This window comes from Rhinolophus sinicus, linkage group LG02 (assembly GCF_036562045.2).
Source record: "Rhinolophus sinicus isolate RSC01 linkage group LG02, ASM3656204v1, whole genome shotgun sequence".
Taxonomy (NCBI): domain Eukaryota; kingdom Metazoa; phylum Chordata; class Mammalia; order Chiroptera; family Rhinolophidae; genus Rhinolophus; species Rhinolophus sinicus.
The window spans coordinates 139,681,305-139,699,380 of record NC_133752.1 but is presented as its reverse complement, the minus strand read 5'-3'; the positions used below and the strand labels follow the sequence as shown (position 1 = coordinate 139,699,380).

At 37.2% G+C, this 18,076-nt stretch overlaps 1 protein-coding gene across 2 annotated transcripts in view; it reads left to right on the top strand.

Moving 5' to 3' along the window:
• Positions 1-18,076, top strand: part of SRGAP1 (SLIT-ROBO Rho GTPase activating protein 1) — a 244,840-nt gene that overhangs the window by 214,538 nt on the left and 12,226 nt on the right. For both annotated transcript variants that reach the window (XM_019732457.2, XM_019732456.2), the window contains exons 16-18: positions 6,340-6,445; positions 9,297-9,521; positions 11,739-11,818. In XM_019732457.2, the coding sequence (XP_019588016.1) occupies positions 6,340-6,445; positions 9,297-9,521; positions 11,739-11,818 (411 nt within the window). The remainder of the gene's footprint in view (positions 1-6,339; positions 6,446-9,296; positions 9,522-11,738; positions 11,819-18,076) is intronic.

The following is an 18,076-nucleotide window of genomic DNA, read 5'->3' as shown; positions in this document are numbered from 1 at the left end:
TCTCTGGGAGGTAAGGACTCCTTTCTTTTTTTTTTTAATATGTAAAACATATCTACAATACATTATCATACCTAAAAACAATAATTCATTAAAATTATCAAATGGTCAATCGGTGCTTTGAAAAACTAATTGTTATTACGCAATTAATATGCAATTACTGTAGAAAAATCAGAAAATAAACTGGAAAAACAATTCTGTAATTCCTCTACACAAAGATAATGTTAACGTTTTAGTCTTTCCAGATTTTTTCTATACATATACATATACCTATGTACTTTTAAAAGCAACTTTTATAGAGATGTAATTCTCATACCATAAAATCCATCCTTTAAGGTGTACAATTCAGTGGCTTTCATTATATTCACAGGATTATGTAATCATCACCACAATCAATTTTAGAACATTTTCATGATTCCAAAAAGAAACTCCAGTTAGCCAAGACTTCCCTTTTACCCATAACCAGCACCACCCTCAGGAGTAGGCAACCACTAATATGCTTTTTATATCTATAAATTTATTCTGGCCACTTCATAGAAATGGAATAATACAGTATGTGGCCTTTTGTGGCTGGCTGCATTCACTTAGCATAATGGTTTAAGGTTCATCCATGTTGTAGCATGTTATCTGCACTTTATTTTATTGCCAATGATATTCCATTGTATGGATATACCACAACAACATGCTTTTAATAAAAAAATTCATCATACCAAGTGGCTGCTAATGGATGTGAGATTTCTTTTTGAGGTGATGAAAATGTTCTAAAATTGATTGAGGTGTAATGGTTGATCAACTGTGAATGTACTAAAACCCATTGAATTATACACTTTAAATGTGTGAATTATATGATATATGAATTATATCTCAATACATCTGTCATTAAAAATTGTATCATACTATATTTGTTCTTTATAAACCACTTTTTAAATTTAATGATGTTATTAACATTTTGCCATATCAGTAACATACATATTTTAAAATACAGATTTTAGTGGCAGTATAATGGTTTTTGTTTTTCTTCACAAATCCCTTAGTTTTAGAAATTTAGGTTGTTTCCAGTGATTTTGCAATTGTACAAAAATACGATGATGAGCCTCTTACTGTGCACATCTATTTGCCCATTTCTAATTGTTTCATGAAAAAAGCTTTTGAATTCTTTTCCTGGTGCTCCCCTGTATGTTTTTGTTGCTAAAAATTCTTTTAGCTTTATTGCAAACATGGTGGTTTTCTCTCTGAACTCTAAATGTGTTTGACACCTTATAATAATTTTCTTAGGGATTTCTTTTATCCTTAAAAATATTAAATAGGCTTAATATGTGAACTGAGCATGTAAAGCTTCCTAGGCTAAGACTCAGTTTCTTTACTAACCTTAATATGGTAGACAATTCAGCAGAAGGAGAAACATGATATATATATTTCTACAATGTTACTATTTAACTCTGGCTTAATTCACAGAAGTCAATCTATTTACGGTTAGAGAGATTTGTAAGCATTGTCTTTCTTACCTAGAAGAGTAGTTGGTTACTCGTCTCAAGGCAAGGCTAAGATCCATTCAAATGTACTAGGATATCTCTCTGTTTTTCTCCTTCCTTTCTTTCAAACACATACAGTATTACACACACAATTGATTAATATCTTGACATTGTTAAAACCTAACAATGAACGTAACAGCATCCTCGGACTAGTAAACTCTCCTTGAATCCTGCTGTTCTGCTATGGAGCTCAGAAATATTTGTGTGCTTGCTCTTAAATAAACCATTTCTAAATGTGGCCATTAATTTCCTTCCCTGTCTTCATACTTGAGGATAAATTTGCATCTTGTGATTTATCATTTGTTTTCTCACCAAGCAAAAGTTATGCAAATAGTGCCACAGAAGAACTGGTATTTTCAGAGTAATGGCTATTTGAACTTTTTGCCCTTTTCTGAAGTAACTTGTGTTTCATGGTGAATTTTTCACACACATTTACGTGGAGCTGTCAGACACCCATGCTGTGAAGTTGGGATGCTGACATGGGAACCTTGTGGTGCTAGAAACAGAACATACATTAGCCGAGGGAGCTTGGACCATGTGATCAAAACTGGATGAATGCCACTTCTACCTACTTACGTAAAATCTGAATTGTGGACACAAAGCCCAGCATAAAATGAAATGCTGTTTTCCTCATGGACAGCTTTTCTGAGGGGAAGAAAAGATACATCTTTTCATGTAACAAAATTGTGAAAGACCATGAATTGCCACACTCAGAGCCAGCTAGGAATGTGCCTTAATCAGAGTGTCGGTAGCAGTCATACATTTTGACCCGCTAACTGGACTCCGGAGAGTACATGAGTCATTTGTACCAGCGCAGGACTTCTGCAGCATGCATGCTGCAAGCCGGTTGAGCAACCAGTCCGATAATATCTGAGTCCTGCTCACAGCCGTCGTAGTCTGAGGCCTTTGGGATAGATGGATTTACTACTACTTTAGGAATGCCAGTGATTCTGTTTTGCTTTGATTTATTTTTACTGTAGTGGCAGAGGATGTATGCCTCACTTGATTTTGTCTAATCTTTTTGGTGTCACTTTTTTATGTTCCTGCTGCTTTTCTCTCCTGAAATCTTTCATTTACATCTCACAGCACCCCCTCCCATCCTTTTTGTTTTTTTTACTGTGGTAAAATACATATAAGAAAATTCACCATTTTTAAGTGTACAGTTCTGTGGCATTAAATACATTCATGTTTTTGTGCCACCATCATCACCATCCATCTCCAGATCTTTTCATCATCGCAAAGTGAAACTCTGTACCCATTAAGTAGTAACTACCCAGACCTCCTTCCCCCTAGACCCTGACAAACACCTTTCTACTTTATGTCTCTACGAATTTAACTATTCTAGATAAACTTGTATAATTGCAATCATACAATACTTGTCTATTTGTGTCTAGCTTATTTCACTTAGCGTTATGTTTCAAGGTTTATCCAACTGTAGCATGTATCAGAATTTCATTCCTGTTTTAAGGCTGAATAATATTTTATTGAGTATATACCACATTTGTTTATCCTTTTATCCATCAGTAAACATACGGGTTATTACTACTTCGCTATTATGAATAATGCTTCTATGGAATTGGTATATAAATATCTGCTCTCCCGATTCTTTTTAAGTAAAACTTTGAAACTGCCTTTAAGGGGTTGAACTGGGAGAAACAAGAGGATCTTGAAATAAGATTAAGCCTCTTGGATGTAATGCCTGTTTCCTCTTCTAGCCTGAAAATGACTTGCCCCCTATGGGATTCGACAAAGATTAAAGATCAATAATACATTAAAAGTGGCTCCTTTTGCATTCTTTCCTTGCCTTTCCTTTTTTTCTTTAACTCTAGGACCCCAAAACTAGCTTTAAGCTGCTAAAACCCTCTCCCTCATAGAAGACTTTAACCTGATACTGAGGATTAAGTTGGAGAATCAGTAGACGTTAAACTCTTAAAACACCCCCAGATCCTCCGTAAACAATGGCAGAAGTGTTTTGTTGTTACTCATAACCTTTATATGGCTCTGTATGTGGCTGGAAACGAGTAGGGGGTATTGCCAATTAGAGGACCATTAATGGGATAGTTCGTCTTTCCATTTTATTATTTACCTAAATATATTAAACTTTGTGGCTGGTTTGAGGCATAAATGTAAAATCATTTATGCACACACAATTTTAATGACCAGGGGAATAGAAGCTAGTAAATCTCAGTGTTTACTTTTAAGAATGGGTCATCAGAGGTATAATTTCACCTTTGGGAGATTTTGCTTGTTTGTTGAGATAGATTTTCTAGATACAGGTGTGCTAAATCATCTTATCTTAAAAGAGTCATTCTTTTTTAAAGAAAATCAGTTATTTTAGATAACCTTTTAACCAGTTAATTTCAGATATGAAACACTAATCCAGCTCTGCCTAAATATATAGCATTTATAGCTGCAAAATCCCCCCCCCCTTAAACTCAATGAGTCGCGAATTACTTCATCTGTAGGTATTTCATCACCTCTCTTTGTACAATGTGTCTTTGCCAAGTGGCCCATGAAGTTGTCAAGGAAGACAAACAGATTACTCTGGGGCATGTTTTGATCCTCCTGGGACACTTGGAAGTGAATTAGGTGGACATGTTGATAACTTAATTATTGAGTTCTTGTGGCCTGAGTAAATATATGCACCTGTTTAATAACTTTTGTTTTAAGCCTCTTACTCCCTCTTTTCAGAAAAAAATGAACATCATTGTCTGGAAAGTATATTAAACAGAGTACTTAAACTCAAGAGTATATACCACATTTGCCCCTAAACTACCTTGCTGATAGTGTTATTTTTTTCCATTTTGAAATACTTTACAAATTAAAAGGCAGAATATAAGTGTATTTATTTCAATATTACTGAAATCATACTATTATATATTGCAGGTTTATCTTGAAAATTTTAAAGTGTTAATCAGATGATCATATTTTACTTTATACATTCTCATTAGAGTTTCTGATATTCATTTTCTAAAAGACGACAGTGATAGTTCCAACTGTGGCATAGTCAAAGATGGAAATAAAAGTGATTTTTCCCAAGAATGATTTGTTGTTTTGCAAACTGATCAGTAGTTAAATAAGAATATTCCTAATGCCTTTTCAGCCGTGCAGAGAGAAAAATAAAATGCCTGTGACCTGGCGGTTTGATAATAAGTGAAAAGCAGCTGGGGTCAGCATGCGAGATTCCAGGGACCTGAGCTTGGTGTGATTAATTATGGCAGTGGTTCTCACCCTTGACTGCATAAAAGAATCTCAGCATCAGCATTTTAAAAAAGTCTCCCCAAGCGATTCCAAGTCAAGGTTGAGAACCACTGCTTTAGAGGCATTAGAATGGGGACCTGAGGTAGGAGAGTATTATGATGGTGCAAGTTAGAAATAATACAGATTTCAACTAGGAAATTTCAGTGAGATATTCAGGGGGTGAAAACGACTTACGTTCCACACATGGGAGAAAAATAAAGCAAAGATACCATTTCCGTAGGAGTGATGACCCTGACCTTGACTCTGTGAGGTTCCCTTGAAGAAACCTAAGTAGAGATCCTTGAGGGAGAACCCCACTTATGGGCGCGAGGAGGTCAAAACACCTGAGAAGTGGGAGGAGAATCAATTGGCCGTAATGTTAAAAGCTGAGGCTTGAGATTTTCAAGTAGGATAGAGGAATATCTCAAGCAATTACTAAGAATATATATAGTAATATGAAATTGTAGTAAGCTTTTAAAATGTTTTTGAAATAGTTTTCTCAAATGTATGCTTATTGGATGTCTTCAAAGTTGTACTCTGTAAAGGTACTTTGAATTCCAAGAAAGACAACCAGACTTACGAAACAAAATCGGTTCTGGTCCCAGCTCCCTGCTTTAGCCCTTGACCCTGGGTAAGCCACTTACCCAGTTCTCATTTTCCTAATCCATTAAATGGGGATGACAGTTCATACCTTGCCTACTCCACTGCATTGTTATTGGGATTAAATTAGATTACAAAAGTGAAAATGTGTTATAAAATATAGACCATTGTGCAGATAATGGATTATTAGCAGCAACCTTTTTGCTGCTCTTCACGAGCACTTCGGTATTGAGAGGCTTTGGACAATTTGTTTTCTAGGAAAGAGGTAAAATAATACTAGGATGTCCCAGGTACCCCTCTCTTTAGGGAGCTCACCATCCTACAGGGAAGACAGGATAAGGAAATAAATAGATGCAAACACCAGGGTGTACATTCTTTGAGAGCAGGAATCGGAACCACTAATGTACTCCTAATGCCTAACCTAGTAGGCTCTCCTAAACTATTTTGTTTAAAAAAATTGGTGAAATCGTAGAAGTTAAAAAGTCATATAAATAAAATACTAGGATAGTTTTAGAGAAGGAGAGCTTCAAAACCCAGCACATTGCCAGAATCATAGTAACAGACAAATAAATATGATGGATTCATGAATAAAGGGGTAAAGGGGAATGTCCCGCAAAACTAGTTTAGTTATCATGCAGCAAAAAAAAAAAAAAGGGAAGGGGTTGAAGCCATATTAGACGCAAAATCAAGGAATAGCAGCTAGCGAAAATTTATCTTTAAGTCTAGAAAACTCTTAAGTTGCTCAAGGCCAAGACTGTGGAAATCAGAGAAAACAGTGATAGGTCAGAGGAGAAGCCCTCAGACATGGGGTTCCACCCAAGCTGGTCACTTATTCACTATGTTGGTTATGCTTGTATCTCACCCAAGGGCGAGGTATTGCTCATGTTCAGATAGGAAATTTGGTCCTACAGTGTTCTGCTTTAGATGTGGCAAGTGAAAGGAGCCTGACCATGTCGTCTTCTGTCTGCAGGAATAGATAATCTCTATGAGAGGGCGCTTCACCTCCGCAAAGTCCTCCTGACCTTGCCCAGGTCGGTCCTTATAGTGATGAGGTACCTCTTTGCCTTCCTCAACCAGTAAGTACCCTAATGCTCGGCCCAAATGCCCATCTTAATTCTATTGGCACTGCTCTCTCTCAACTCTTTCTTTCTTGTTGGATGTTGTAAAATGTACCTTGGGTTCCATTTGTCAGCAGAGTCAAAGAGAAGAAGATTGAATGTAGACGAAAGGTAGGTTTTTCCTCAGCAGATCAAGATCGTTGTTATGATAGATGAAAGATGCAGAAACTGGCCGTAAATGCAAAAAATACACAAATTTCACTATAAAGAACGCTTTTCAGGGAAATGTATGTTTTTCCAACTTCCATCCAAAGCTAATGTCATGAACGTTTTTGTCAAAATGATACAAACCACTCTCATTGCAGAAAGTTTCTGTGATTTTTTTTTTTAATGTTGTAATGTGGGATGGAGGGGAACTGTGGCTAAGACTTAGACCAATCCAAAAAAGAATGGCTGGAAATTCAATATAATGAGACATTGTCAAGAAAAAGATATTTCTAAAAAAAAAATGTACAGGCCTAAACAGAGACGTCTTAAAAATACACTGCATTATTTTAAAAAATAACTTTTACTCTTTTAATTTAGGCAACTTGATTTTCAGTTGTGCTACTTCCTGATACATAGACTCTGTTCTGAGAACATCTTCCCCAAGTCCTAAGAGTCCCCTTGCTATTCAGTGTCTCAGTGGGAAATAAAGCAATTGGAAATACAGGGGGAATAAGCTTGGGGAAATGTCTTCTCATTCTGGCACGGATTCTCCCTTCCTAACATTGGGATATTGTCTCTTTATTTCACTGGAGGTTTTAAATTCGCAAAACCCATAGGGATTTATTACAACCCAGCTGACTATTCCTGAAGTCATATCCACTCAGGGTGACCCTAGAAACCAAGTATCATGTAATAGGGACATGCTGGCAGGGAACCATGCATATTGGAACTAAAACATCCACAAATGACAGTAGGAAGCCATTTGGACATAAGTCACCACTGGAAATAGTATCTAGAGAGATGGGTATAAACTATGTTTAGATTAAAGAGAAGCTTGTAAATTTTACCTTTAAATAAGCCTAGTCAGCCAGGAGGTTGTAAAATGAAGGCTTGCCATTTTCACCTTTAATTGCATGTGCCTCCTCTTCCCCACTATGGAGTCCCTTGCATTCCTGCTGGCCCTCTGCATGCCTTCCCAACCAAATTCTCCTGATACGCTGAGCAAAACCAACTGAGAACCAATAAACCACAACAGACTAGCAAACCAAATTATGAATCAAGAAAGTTCTCAAAGCCTGAATCAAACTCACCACATACATATGTCAACAGAATAGCAGATGTGCCCTGAGTCAGACAGCCGGCATTACTTCCAGCATGCCTGCCCAAAGATGCCCCCTTGCTCCCTGTTCCTTCCTTCATGCAGAGAGAAGGCCCAGCCTCTAGGGTAGGATGCTTGGAACAGGAATTTTGAAAAGAGAATCTACCTATTATAAAATCAAAGGCGGATAAATAACATATGTATGTCAAATTTTTGCTCTTCAAGCCAGCACTGAATTAAAGACCCAGAAGGATTAATTGTGACTTTCCCCATTGAACTTAAGTATGCTTTAGAAAATGAGACCATTCTTATTCTGAATCTCACTTCTTCCTGCATCCATTTTCCAGGTGACCTGTAACATGATCGTGGCTATTATCGTGGATTTTTTTTTTTTTTTTTAAGATTGTATGTTTGAGAAATGGCAGAAGGGAAAGACATATGTTAGCTGTAGAAATTATGCTTTTGTATTTTCTCCTTTCTAGGCTATCTTATTTCCAAAAAAGGGTAAAGTATCATGTCATATGGTTTCTCAGTTCCTTTGTGTGTGTGACCATCTCACAAAGGTAGTCGAGTCTCTTTTTTGTCTCCTTCCATCTGTCATCTGTTCACCTGGATTTTACATTTCCTTCCCAGATCGACATTTTATACACTGAAAAGATAACATCTGTAGGTGCTCCCTGGAACAGCACCTTGCTCGTGTGTTAGAGGCACCGCAATAAAAATCGGGCTTATTTTCAGTCACCTGTGGAAAATATCTCAAGAATATCCGTTGGATTGAATTTAGAAATAGTACGAGACACACGGAAATCTCGCCAAAGTTTGTAGTTTGCCAGCTTTAAATGAAATGAGAGAATTGAGGAATCTTGTCCCCTTCTCTTCACCTAGCGTTGGTAATCATACCCTAAAGCAAATTACAGAGTTTGGAGTTTGCTGTCTCTCAGTGGTTACAAAGAAAAGGTACTCTGTTTTCCTCAGGATTTATAGGAGAAACCTGAAACCTGAGATGTTTTTGAGTAGTGGGAGGACAATTTTTAAAGCTATCCACAAAGCTTTATGGAGATTGCTACTGCCCTTCCCATATTTACTTGAGCAGCATTTAAAGCCTGACCGTAATGTTCACAAATGAAACTCATTTACTCGATTCTAGTTTCCATTGTAGTAGAGATTATCTTAAACTCCCTTGTGGCTTTGAAAAATGCCACTTCATTAAGCAAGTAGGACTTACATTCCCCTTTCAGTTTCTATCTAGTTGAAAGGTTATAAGTCACTTTCTATAGCGTTTGCTGAGCCAACTTAAAGTAGGATGGAATATTATTTTATTATAATAGTCAAAACCGAATAAAATGTTTTGAAAATAGATCCCTATTTTCAGAATATGGAGTATCTTTTAGACATCAATCTTCTTTTTTCCTCCTTGTTCTTTTTTTTCCCCAATGCAAAACATTTTAATAGGTTGTGAAATATACAGTTATTAGAATTATCTAAATATCACTTACAAAAATTGATATATCACAGTAGATGACCCCTTGTTCTTTTATTAACTCCTTTCTTGCTTCCTTTCAGTCTTTCACAATACAGTGATGAGAACATGATGGACCCTTATAACCTGGCCATTTGCTTTGGCCCAACATTGATGCCCGTCCCAGAAATACAGGATCAAGTGTCTTGCCAGGCTCATGTGAATGAAATTGTCAAAACCATCATCATCCACCATGAGACTATTTTCCCAGATGCTAAAGAGCTGGATGGCCCTGTTTATGAGAAATGTATGGCTGGAGACGACTACTGGTAAGTCCAAAAATTTTAGTCCTTCTCCCCCTGGAAAAATTATAGGAGTATAAATATCAACTTAATTAAGAAAAAGAATTGACAATAAACCACCAATGCTACCAATTTAAAAAAAAGCATTAGGGACACGAGATACGTTAGATTGCTAAGACCCATGGCAACAGTGGCTTCTTATTATGGAAACTCATGTTCATCCTTTTCTTTTCCCCAGGTATGACATCTTTTGAGATAAATCCACCCAATCATGGCTTTTGTAAAAAATAAAGGCTTTGATATTACATAGAACTATATTCATTTTTACTATTCCATCAGAAAAAGATAACTGACTTGACAGATTTTATTTTCATTCTGAAATCAAAATTCACATTCTAAAGGAGGCCTGTCAAGCAAATGTTTTCATTCTTACTCATTTTCATTTTTATTCTTACTGATATTATCCTAACCAATTATAGTAGTAATGGTTATTTTGAGCAAATGTATTGCATTACTATATTGTTGGGATACCAATTTTTTAATACAACAGTATAGACACCTTCCAGTGAAGTATAAAAATGGGGGAAGTGTTGTCAATTGAATAATCCCAATAGCAGAAAACCTTAAAAGGTTTATGTTTGCTATTTGTTGTATAAGTTTCAGCTTCTACGGAATCATATACAATGAAAGTAGCTTTGATTCCTTGAGCCTCCTACCACATGCCAGCTCGTCAGGGTATAGCATCCCTTTTACTGCTCCCACCACTATACCAAGTAAGTTGTCTCGCAGTTAAGCGAGACCAGCGAGCCTCTCCATGACTGGTAGTAACTAGAGGCAGCCCAGGTTTGTTTGATGCCAAAACCCACACGATTCCTGTCACTCACCAGCTGCCTCCCAGCCGATCCCAGAAACTGCCCTGTGCAGCTCAGATGCAGAAGCAGCTGGAAATGGACTTGTGTAAGCCCTTCATTCTGGACCGTCTTCAGGACTCTGTTTCCCAGTGCCTCACCAGGGATTAAGTAGAAGTAGAATAAGTAGTGGAAAGATCTCAAATAACTAAAAGTACACTGACTTTTTACTTAAACCACAGTATGATCTTAAACCACAGCATGGTCCTGTGCCTTAGGAAAACTGAGAGTTGAGTCTTTCCAGAGTTACTGCTTTCTAAGTTAACAACAAAGCATGACAGATGCCAGGTCTGTAATATATCCAGCAACTTTACACATGACATTCAATTCAAAAATATTTATTTGAGCACTGACTACGTGCAAGGTGCTGACGGAGCTTGGCTCTGAGAAGGTGGATGAATAAAACTCAGCCCTAGTGAGATACATAATTTTATTTTCATAGTCAAATTTGTTTCAAGGCCAGTGTCATAGTCACATTTAGTACTTGCAAATATTCAGGGCTATATCATTTAGGTTTTTCTGTCTTGCTCGTTTTCTCAAACAGCAAGTATGCTGATGTCTGATTAGTATTATTTGATGCGTTGTATCCTAGGACATTTTGTGGTTGCTACTTTTTACAGAGTAAAAGCCCCATAATAAAGAGTCTTGCAGACAGCGACATGTGCTCGCTTATGTCTTTCTCCCATACATAGTGTTCTCTAGGGGTATTGCTCATTCTAAACAGGAAGTCAGTAATGCCGTAGTTACCTTGTTGCCCAACACCAGCAATACAGATGGGCTTTTACAGTAAAGTCAGGTTTGTATTTGTTTCCAGTGCATTCCCTTATCAGCATGTATTTGAGGAGAGGTAGTGGTAGTGTTGAGGGTAAGTTTTTTAACTCTCACATAGATGTAAAATGAACATCTGTCAAGAAAAGATGGAAAACATACTACAGTCAATTCAAAGCAGAAATCAAAGCCCTCAATTTATATGCAGTAAGGAATGTTGAAATGAATTTGCAAAAACTGGTGTTATCTGTGGGGCAATAATTATATCCCACTAGAACTCAACAAATTTTTATTTCTCTGGGTAAGAATGATGTCTCATGCTAGCTACAAGTTTTCTGCAAGTTCACTTTGTCTTTACAGAGTGATAAAATAATCTTGTGTCAAAGACAAAGGGACATACACTCCCATAAGAGCAGATAATCCTTGGAGGCGGCAGCATTCCATTGAAAGGCTATCCAGTAATTCTTTTGCCATTCCAAGTCTTTTATTTTTCCTTTCAGTAGCAATCGTTCATTTCCGAAATTCTTTCCACTTTGGCTTCGTATGAATTTCTATTTCCGCTCCACAGTGACAGCCCCTACAGTGAGCACGGTACGCTGGAGGAAGTGGATCAGGACGCTGGCACAGAGACCCACACCAGTGAAGACGGTAGGCCCTGGGTTCACACTATTATAAAACTAGTCTTTATGTGCTTGGTTTAGAATTGCTTATATTAAGAATCCAGTTGACACAAAAGACTATTTATAAGATATGGGTAAAGTATGAAGAACAACAGTATAGTGAACACCCGTGGAACCACCGCCAAATTTAAGAAGAAAGCCTTCATTACTTTTGTGCTTCCCTTATCCCATTGCCCTTTCTTCCCCCCTCAAGGGTAACCACTCCGTGTTTGTTTTTCAATGATTTATCGTTTTGTTGTCTATTTTGTTGCACTTTCTATAAATGGAATCATACTGTATATATTTTCCACCATTTTTTTCTACTCAGCATTATGTTCCTGAGATTAATCCCCATTGTTGCGTACAGGTATCATTTATTTTACCATGTATAATATTCCATTGTCCTTGTTTCATAATTGATGAATAGGTGAGGTGTTACCTACTTTTGGCCGTGAAAAACAGTGCTGCTATGAATATTTTGAACGTGTATCCTACTGCAAATGCACAGGAGTTTCTCTTGGATATACACACTTGATTTTATCAAACGTTGTAATCTTTGCCAATATTTCCAGTGTGGATTGCTATCTCAGTGTGGTTTAATTACATTTCTATGATTGCTGATGAAGGTGTTTTAAAATATAGGGTATTAGTAGAAAATATGGGGGATAGTAAGGTCCACAGATCACGAGATGATCACCATTGAAAAGATACTTTGTTTCTCACAGTTCCGAAGAGGAAGGGGGCACATCACGCCTTGAGGGTCACACAAGAAATCACCAGGGTCTGTCCTGGGTAGAGGGAGAGGGAACCACCGGGCAAGAGCCTTTGGTGTGGTTTCCACAGGACAGGCGCGGCAGGGTAAGCAGGTTCAGCAATGACTAGTTTGAGTCATTTCTGCCGCCTCTGGGGCGTAGGGGCTGTCTCTGGTTGTCTGGTACCTGGACCTGAGCTGGTGAGTGCAGGGGGATAGTGGCTCAGGGTGTGAGAGCCCAGAGAGGAGGTGGTTGGGGTGTGGGCTCTGGACTTTGTATTTGAAAGGCACACTGCAGGCAAGTTGTTTGCTATCTGTAGGAACTGGCTAACCCTGAGAGGAGGAGTCCCTCCGGGGTCAACAAGGCTCCAGATGTCAGGATACAGAAGATAAAAAAAACTGGGTTCATGCAGATATACTCATTTTCATGTGTTTGGATTTCTTCTTTTGTGAAATTCCTATCAAGCCTTCTGCCCATTTAGGGACCATTTGACCACTGTTTGTTTCTCTGGGCTTTTTTCCTCAATTTAGTTTGGTTTGGATTTGGTTTTTTCCTGTTTTATGAGAGTTCACTGTGGTTCTGGATCAAGTCTTGTATTGGGTATATGTTTTACAAATAGCTTCTGCTCTGTGCTTGTCTCTCATGTGCTTATTATTATGTCTTTTGATAAACAGAGGACCTTCATTTTAAAGGAATGGAATTTACCAGTCTTTCCTTCCTGGTTGTTTCACTTTGTGTCTCCTTTAAGAAATCCTTCCGTGCCCTCAGGTAATGAAGATAATTCTCCCGGACCCTCTTTTAAATCTTTTCAGGTTTTGTTTTTCACACACAGATCTTTGTTCTACCAGGAATTTATTTGGAGGTAAGGTGTGAGGTATGCGGTCAGTTCCTTTTTTCTCCATATGGACGCACAATTCTTCCAGCTGTTCCAGCTGTTCCGGTACTAGTTGTCCTTTCTCCACTGCTCCACACTTCTGTCACAAATCAAGTGCTCTGTATGCTGAGTCTGTTTCTGGGCTCGGTTCGTTTCCACTGGTCTACTTGTCTACCCCTAACCACTGTCTTAATTTTGATACCTTTTAAAAAATCTTAGTATTTGGCAAGTCAAGACCTCTGACTCAGTCTTCTTAACATTTCTACTTTTTAATTGCAATTCTACTTTTGCAATTTTACTTAATTTTTAGACTCAGTTTTTCAAGTTCTTAAAACAAACAAGAAAGAAAACCTAAACAAATTGATATTTTTATTATATTCAGTCTTCTAATCCACAAATATATTTCCAGTTACTTCATGTCTCCCAATAAACTTTTATACTTTTCTCTGTAGAGATCATTTTTTTCTTTTCTAACTTCTTGAGCTTGAGGCTTAACATGACTTTTCAACACTTTCTAAATATGACGTATAAAGCTGTCAGTTTTCTCTTAATACCTCTTTTGCTGTATGCATGACCCTTTTATTCTCTCTTTCACTGTGACCAATCTGCTTTAAACTCATCCATTGAGTTTTTATTTTTAATTCTTTTTCCACAAATTCTGTTGGGTTTACTTTTGTGTCTGTTGGTTGGCCCCTTTTTTTTAATAGTCTTTTGCTCTTTACTCATGCTATTAATCCTTTCCATTGTTTCAGATTACATGTCTGATCATTCTAATAAATGCAGTCTTCCTGGATATATATATATATATATATATATATATATATATATATATATACACACACACACACACACACACACACACATATATTTATTTTTTATTTTTTTTGTGTGGCTCTTGCTCATTGAGTCTTATTTTCTGGTGGGTGTGTTTTGTAATTTTATTTTACATATTTCTTGGAACTTTCTAGAATTCCTTTAGGCTCAGTTCCTCCAGAGAGGGTTTGCATTTACTTCTGCCTGGAGCACAACCAGCTTGGGACCACATTGAATTTTTACCTTGAGTTTTTGCAGGCTGCCCTGGTAGTATGAACTGAAACTGCAAACCTGCCTAAGGACTGGAATGTAGTTGGGATTCTCAGACGTGATTTGTTCCAAGGTTTGAAACAGATTATTTCTTTGAGGCCAGGAGGTAGAGATGGTGGGGAAGGCTGGTGGTTGCTATGTATGAAGAAGGGAGGAAGATTTCTGGAACTAGAAGTTCACTGTGACACCGAAAGTATGTTGGGGAGGGGAGGGCGTGAGCTTCTCTACACTGAGACAACCCCTGGACTTAATCTTTTGTGTAAAATGAAAACTTAAGTTAGCGAGGCAAGGAAAATGCCCTCAAGGCAAACTCTGACTCACATTTTCTAGTGTTCTGTTTACCTCACTGAGTTCCCGCTTTCATTGAGTTTTTAGTGTTTAGTATGATTCCTTATTAATGCCTTTACAAGGACTATTTTTTTTTAATCCAGCATTTTTAGTTGATGTCAGTGGAGGCTAATCAGGGTATCTAGTGTGTTTCTTTGTGTTTTTAAAAGTGAGATGAGTTGATATTTTCAGAACTTAAGTTAGAAGATACTGTTTGAAGTGAGAGCTATGATGTTGCTTTTGAAAATCTCTGAGCCCTACCTCTGCCGCCATTCGTTCTTAAGTTTCTTTGTTCCTCTATATGATTCATTCCTTTTTCACTGATGACTTCTCTAAATGTTTCCTTGCTTTCCTCCGTGGCAGGGAGAGCCAAGACAAAGCCCCAGCCTTCTCTCTTCCCAAACATCAGTCTCACCGCTGTGCCATCTGTCAGGTGTGCTTACCTCTTAACTGTAAAAGAAGAGCTTTGCTGAGGGCTCTGTGTTTTAGATAACATTTTGATCAAGTTCTTCTGCTTTTGTTGGGAAGAAAAGCATTGCTTACAAAGGACAGATACCCTTGCCCACAGCCAGCCCCTAAAGCCCGGTGACTAAATTAACTAGAGTATTGGTTATCTTTTTGATTGCCTAAGTGTTTCTTTTCTTTTCTCTGGTAGGTATCACTAGAGAGAATAGCTTCTGTTTCCAAAAGAGAGGCTGTCACAGAACAAAACCATCATGTGCAAGGGCAGTGGGTAACAAATCTAGGAGAGTAAGTGTCAGGGACCGCAAGGCCCCAAAGAGTAAACGTGATGTACTAGCATTTTGTATAAAATTCGAAGACATGGAAATATAAGACTTGATAGCACCAGGCAGTCAGAAAATCAGCTCTACTGAATTTTCTTTCCCTTTGCCCAAAATTATAATGGCCACGCAGAAAAAATGAAGCTGTCATGTTGCACTCTTATTATTGTTATGGATAGCAGCGCCTTTCACAGCGTCTCTGTCTGACCTTAAAGGACCATGTGACTCTCTATGGAAGGTATGGGGCCTCGCCATGCCCTGAGATTGATTTGCTCTGCAGTTACTTGACTAAGATGTGTGTAAATAGCTTATTGATTGACACTTGACTGTGAAATGATTCTCATGGGAGCAGAAAGAGTCAAAATAATGAAATTGCTCAGAATTAGTAGTTGATGTAGTAGGGTTACCAATAAAATGTACATCTGATTCATCTGGTCATTCTTTCATAACCTCTCCACATTTGGATTACATAAGCAGAGACCAATAATCCTGTTGCTAGTTGTTTTACAAAATAAAAAGAAGAGCTAATGAGCATATTGGTCATGATTACGAAATTATGATAAAATCTGTATATACCCTGTCTCCCCACAAATAAGACCTAGCCGGACAATCAGCTCTGATGTGTCTTTTGGAGCAAAAATTAATATAAGACCCGGTATTATATTATATTATGTTATATTATATTTTTTATGTTTCTATATTATACCCAGTCTTATAGTAATATAAAACTGGTCTTATATTAATTTTTGCTCCAAAAGACACATTAGAGCTGATTGCCCAGCTAGGTCTTATTTTCAGGGAAGCATGGTTATTAAATAGTCTATTAAATAGTCTTAATCTATTAAATAGTCTTAAATAGCCCTTGGCCAGCATTGACAGTGTATGATTGAATGGCTTTAAAGAACATTAATGGTTCTCTCTTCGTTTCTCTTTGACTAGGACATGGATTATACAGTATGTTGTGGGTGGGTATCTTGCTATTTTTTTCCAACAAAACAAAATTTTGACATGTGCGTATGTTCACATGTTAAATTTGCAAATTACATGTCATGAAGTTCTTTTTACTAAATTGGCATGTCTTCATTCTTCCTTGGATATGTTTATTTGTGTCCCCTATACCATGGACATGTTTATTTCTGTCCCTAGGGACAACTAGGATAAAAAATTTGGTATCTGTCATCTCAGGTCAACCAGGATTTATTCTTTTTTTGCAAGTTTAGAACAAAGTAAATAGTCTCTTTGACTATAAAGTTATATTCCTCCTCTATAGATGTAGATGTTTAATAAAGCTGCTATTTATATTGTTTCAATAAAGAAAATTAATTTTCGGTGGGAGTACCAGAGTGTTAGCATATGATCTAAAAGTTATAATCAGTTGTTAAAGGACTAACCTGTTTTAAAATCTTTACATCTACTTTGCTGCATATACTAGATGCAGACTGTAGTGTGTTAGTTCTGCAATATGAAATATTACCCACCTTAAACATTATCCACTAACGAAAAGAGGGGGCATTTTTTTTCCTTTATTTTAAATGTATAGCTGAAATTCACCCAGGCCCTTCAGGTAAAACAAATCCTAAGCTTTTTCAATATGTTGGTTGATTTTTATGCTTTTGCCTCACATGTCCCAGAGGATGTTTGAATTTATCAAGTGAGAAAGAAGCTAAGCTGATTATGCCAGGACTCCTTATGCAGTTATTCCATATAAGTACAACAGATACTGAAGATACGGCAATGAACTTTGGGATAACATACACTGTTTTAAATGGGAAGGTTTGTTACCACAAGAAACATGACAATTTTTTCCTGAAAAAATATTTGATTGACAGGTATTAATCTATTATGTATGCATATATATTCGAGAGTATTTGGAAAGTAGCAACATGCTCAGTTTTGGGCAAATGAGGTATTACTCATTGCATAGATACAGTTTTTTGTGCACCTACCACTTGCATTGGCCCTTTTTAGTTTTATTTATTATTGATTAGAAGTTTATTCACCTGTGGTCGATAGCAGGGATGAAGATGGGGTGATGGTGAGAGAGGGGGGAAAAGAGCATAAGGCCTCAAATTGAAGGGTATTTTGCAATAAGCTGAATCACAAAAAGCACTTCTTATACTGGTTTTGTTTAATTTGTCCTTTTATTTGCCATCAATATTTGTGGTCAGAATTAAATCAGAGCTGAAATTCCAGTTCTAGGCCCAGAGTTCAATATCTTTTTTTAACATTTTATTTGGAGATTGTTATAGATTCACATTCCATTGTAAGAAATAAAACAAAGAGATCCCATGTACCCTTCTCCCAGTTTCCCCCAATGGGAATAATACCTTACAGAACTGTAGTATAATATCACAACCAGAAAATGGACATTGATACAATCCATCCACCATATTCATATTTCACCAGTCTTACATGCACTCATTTGTGTG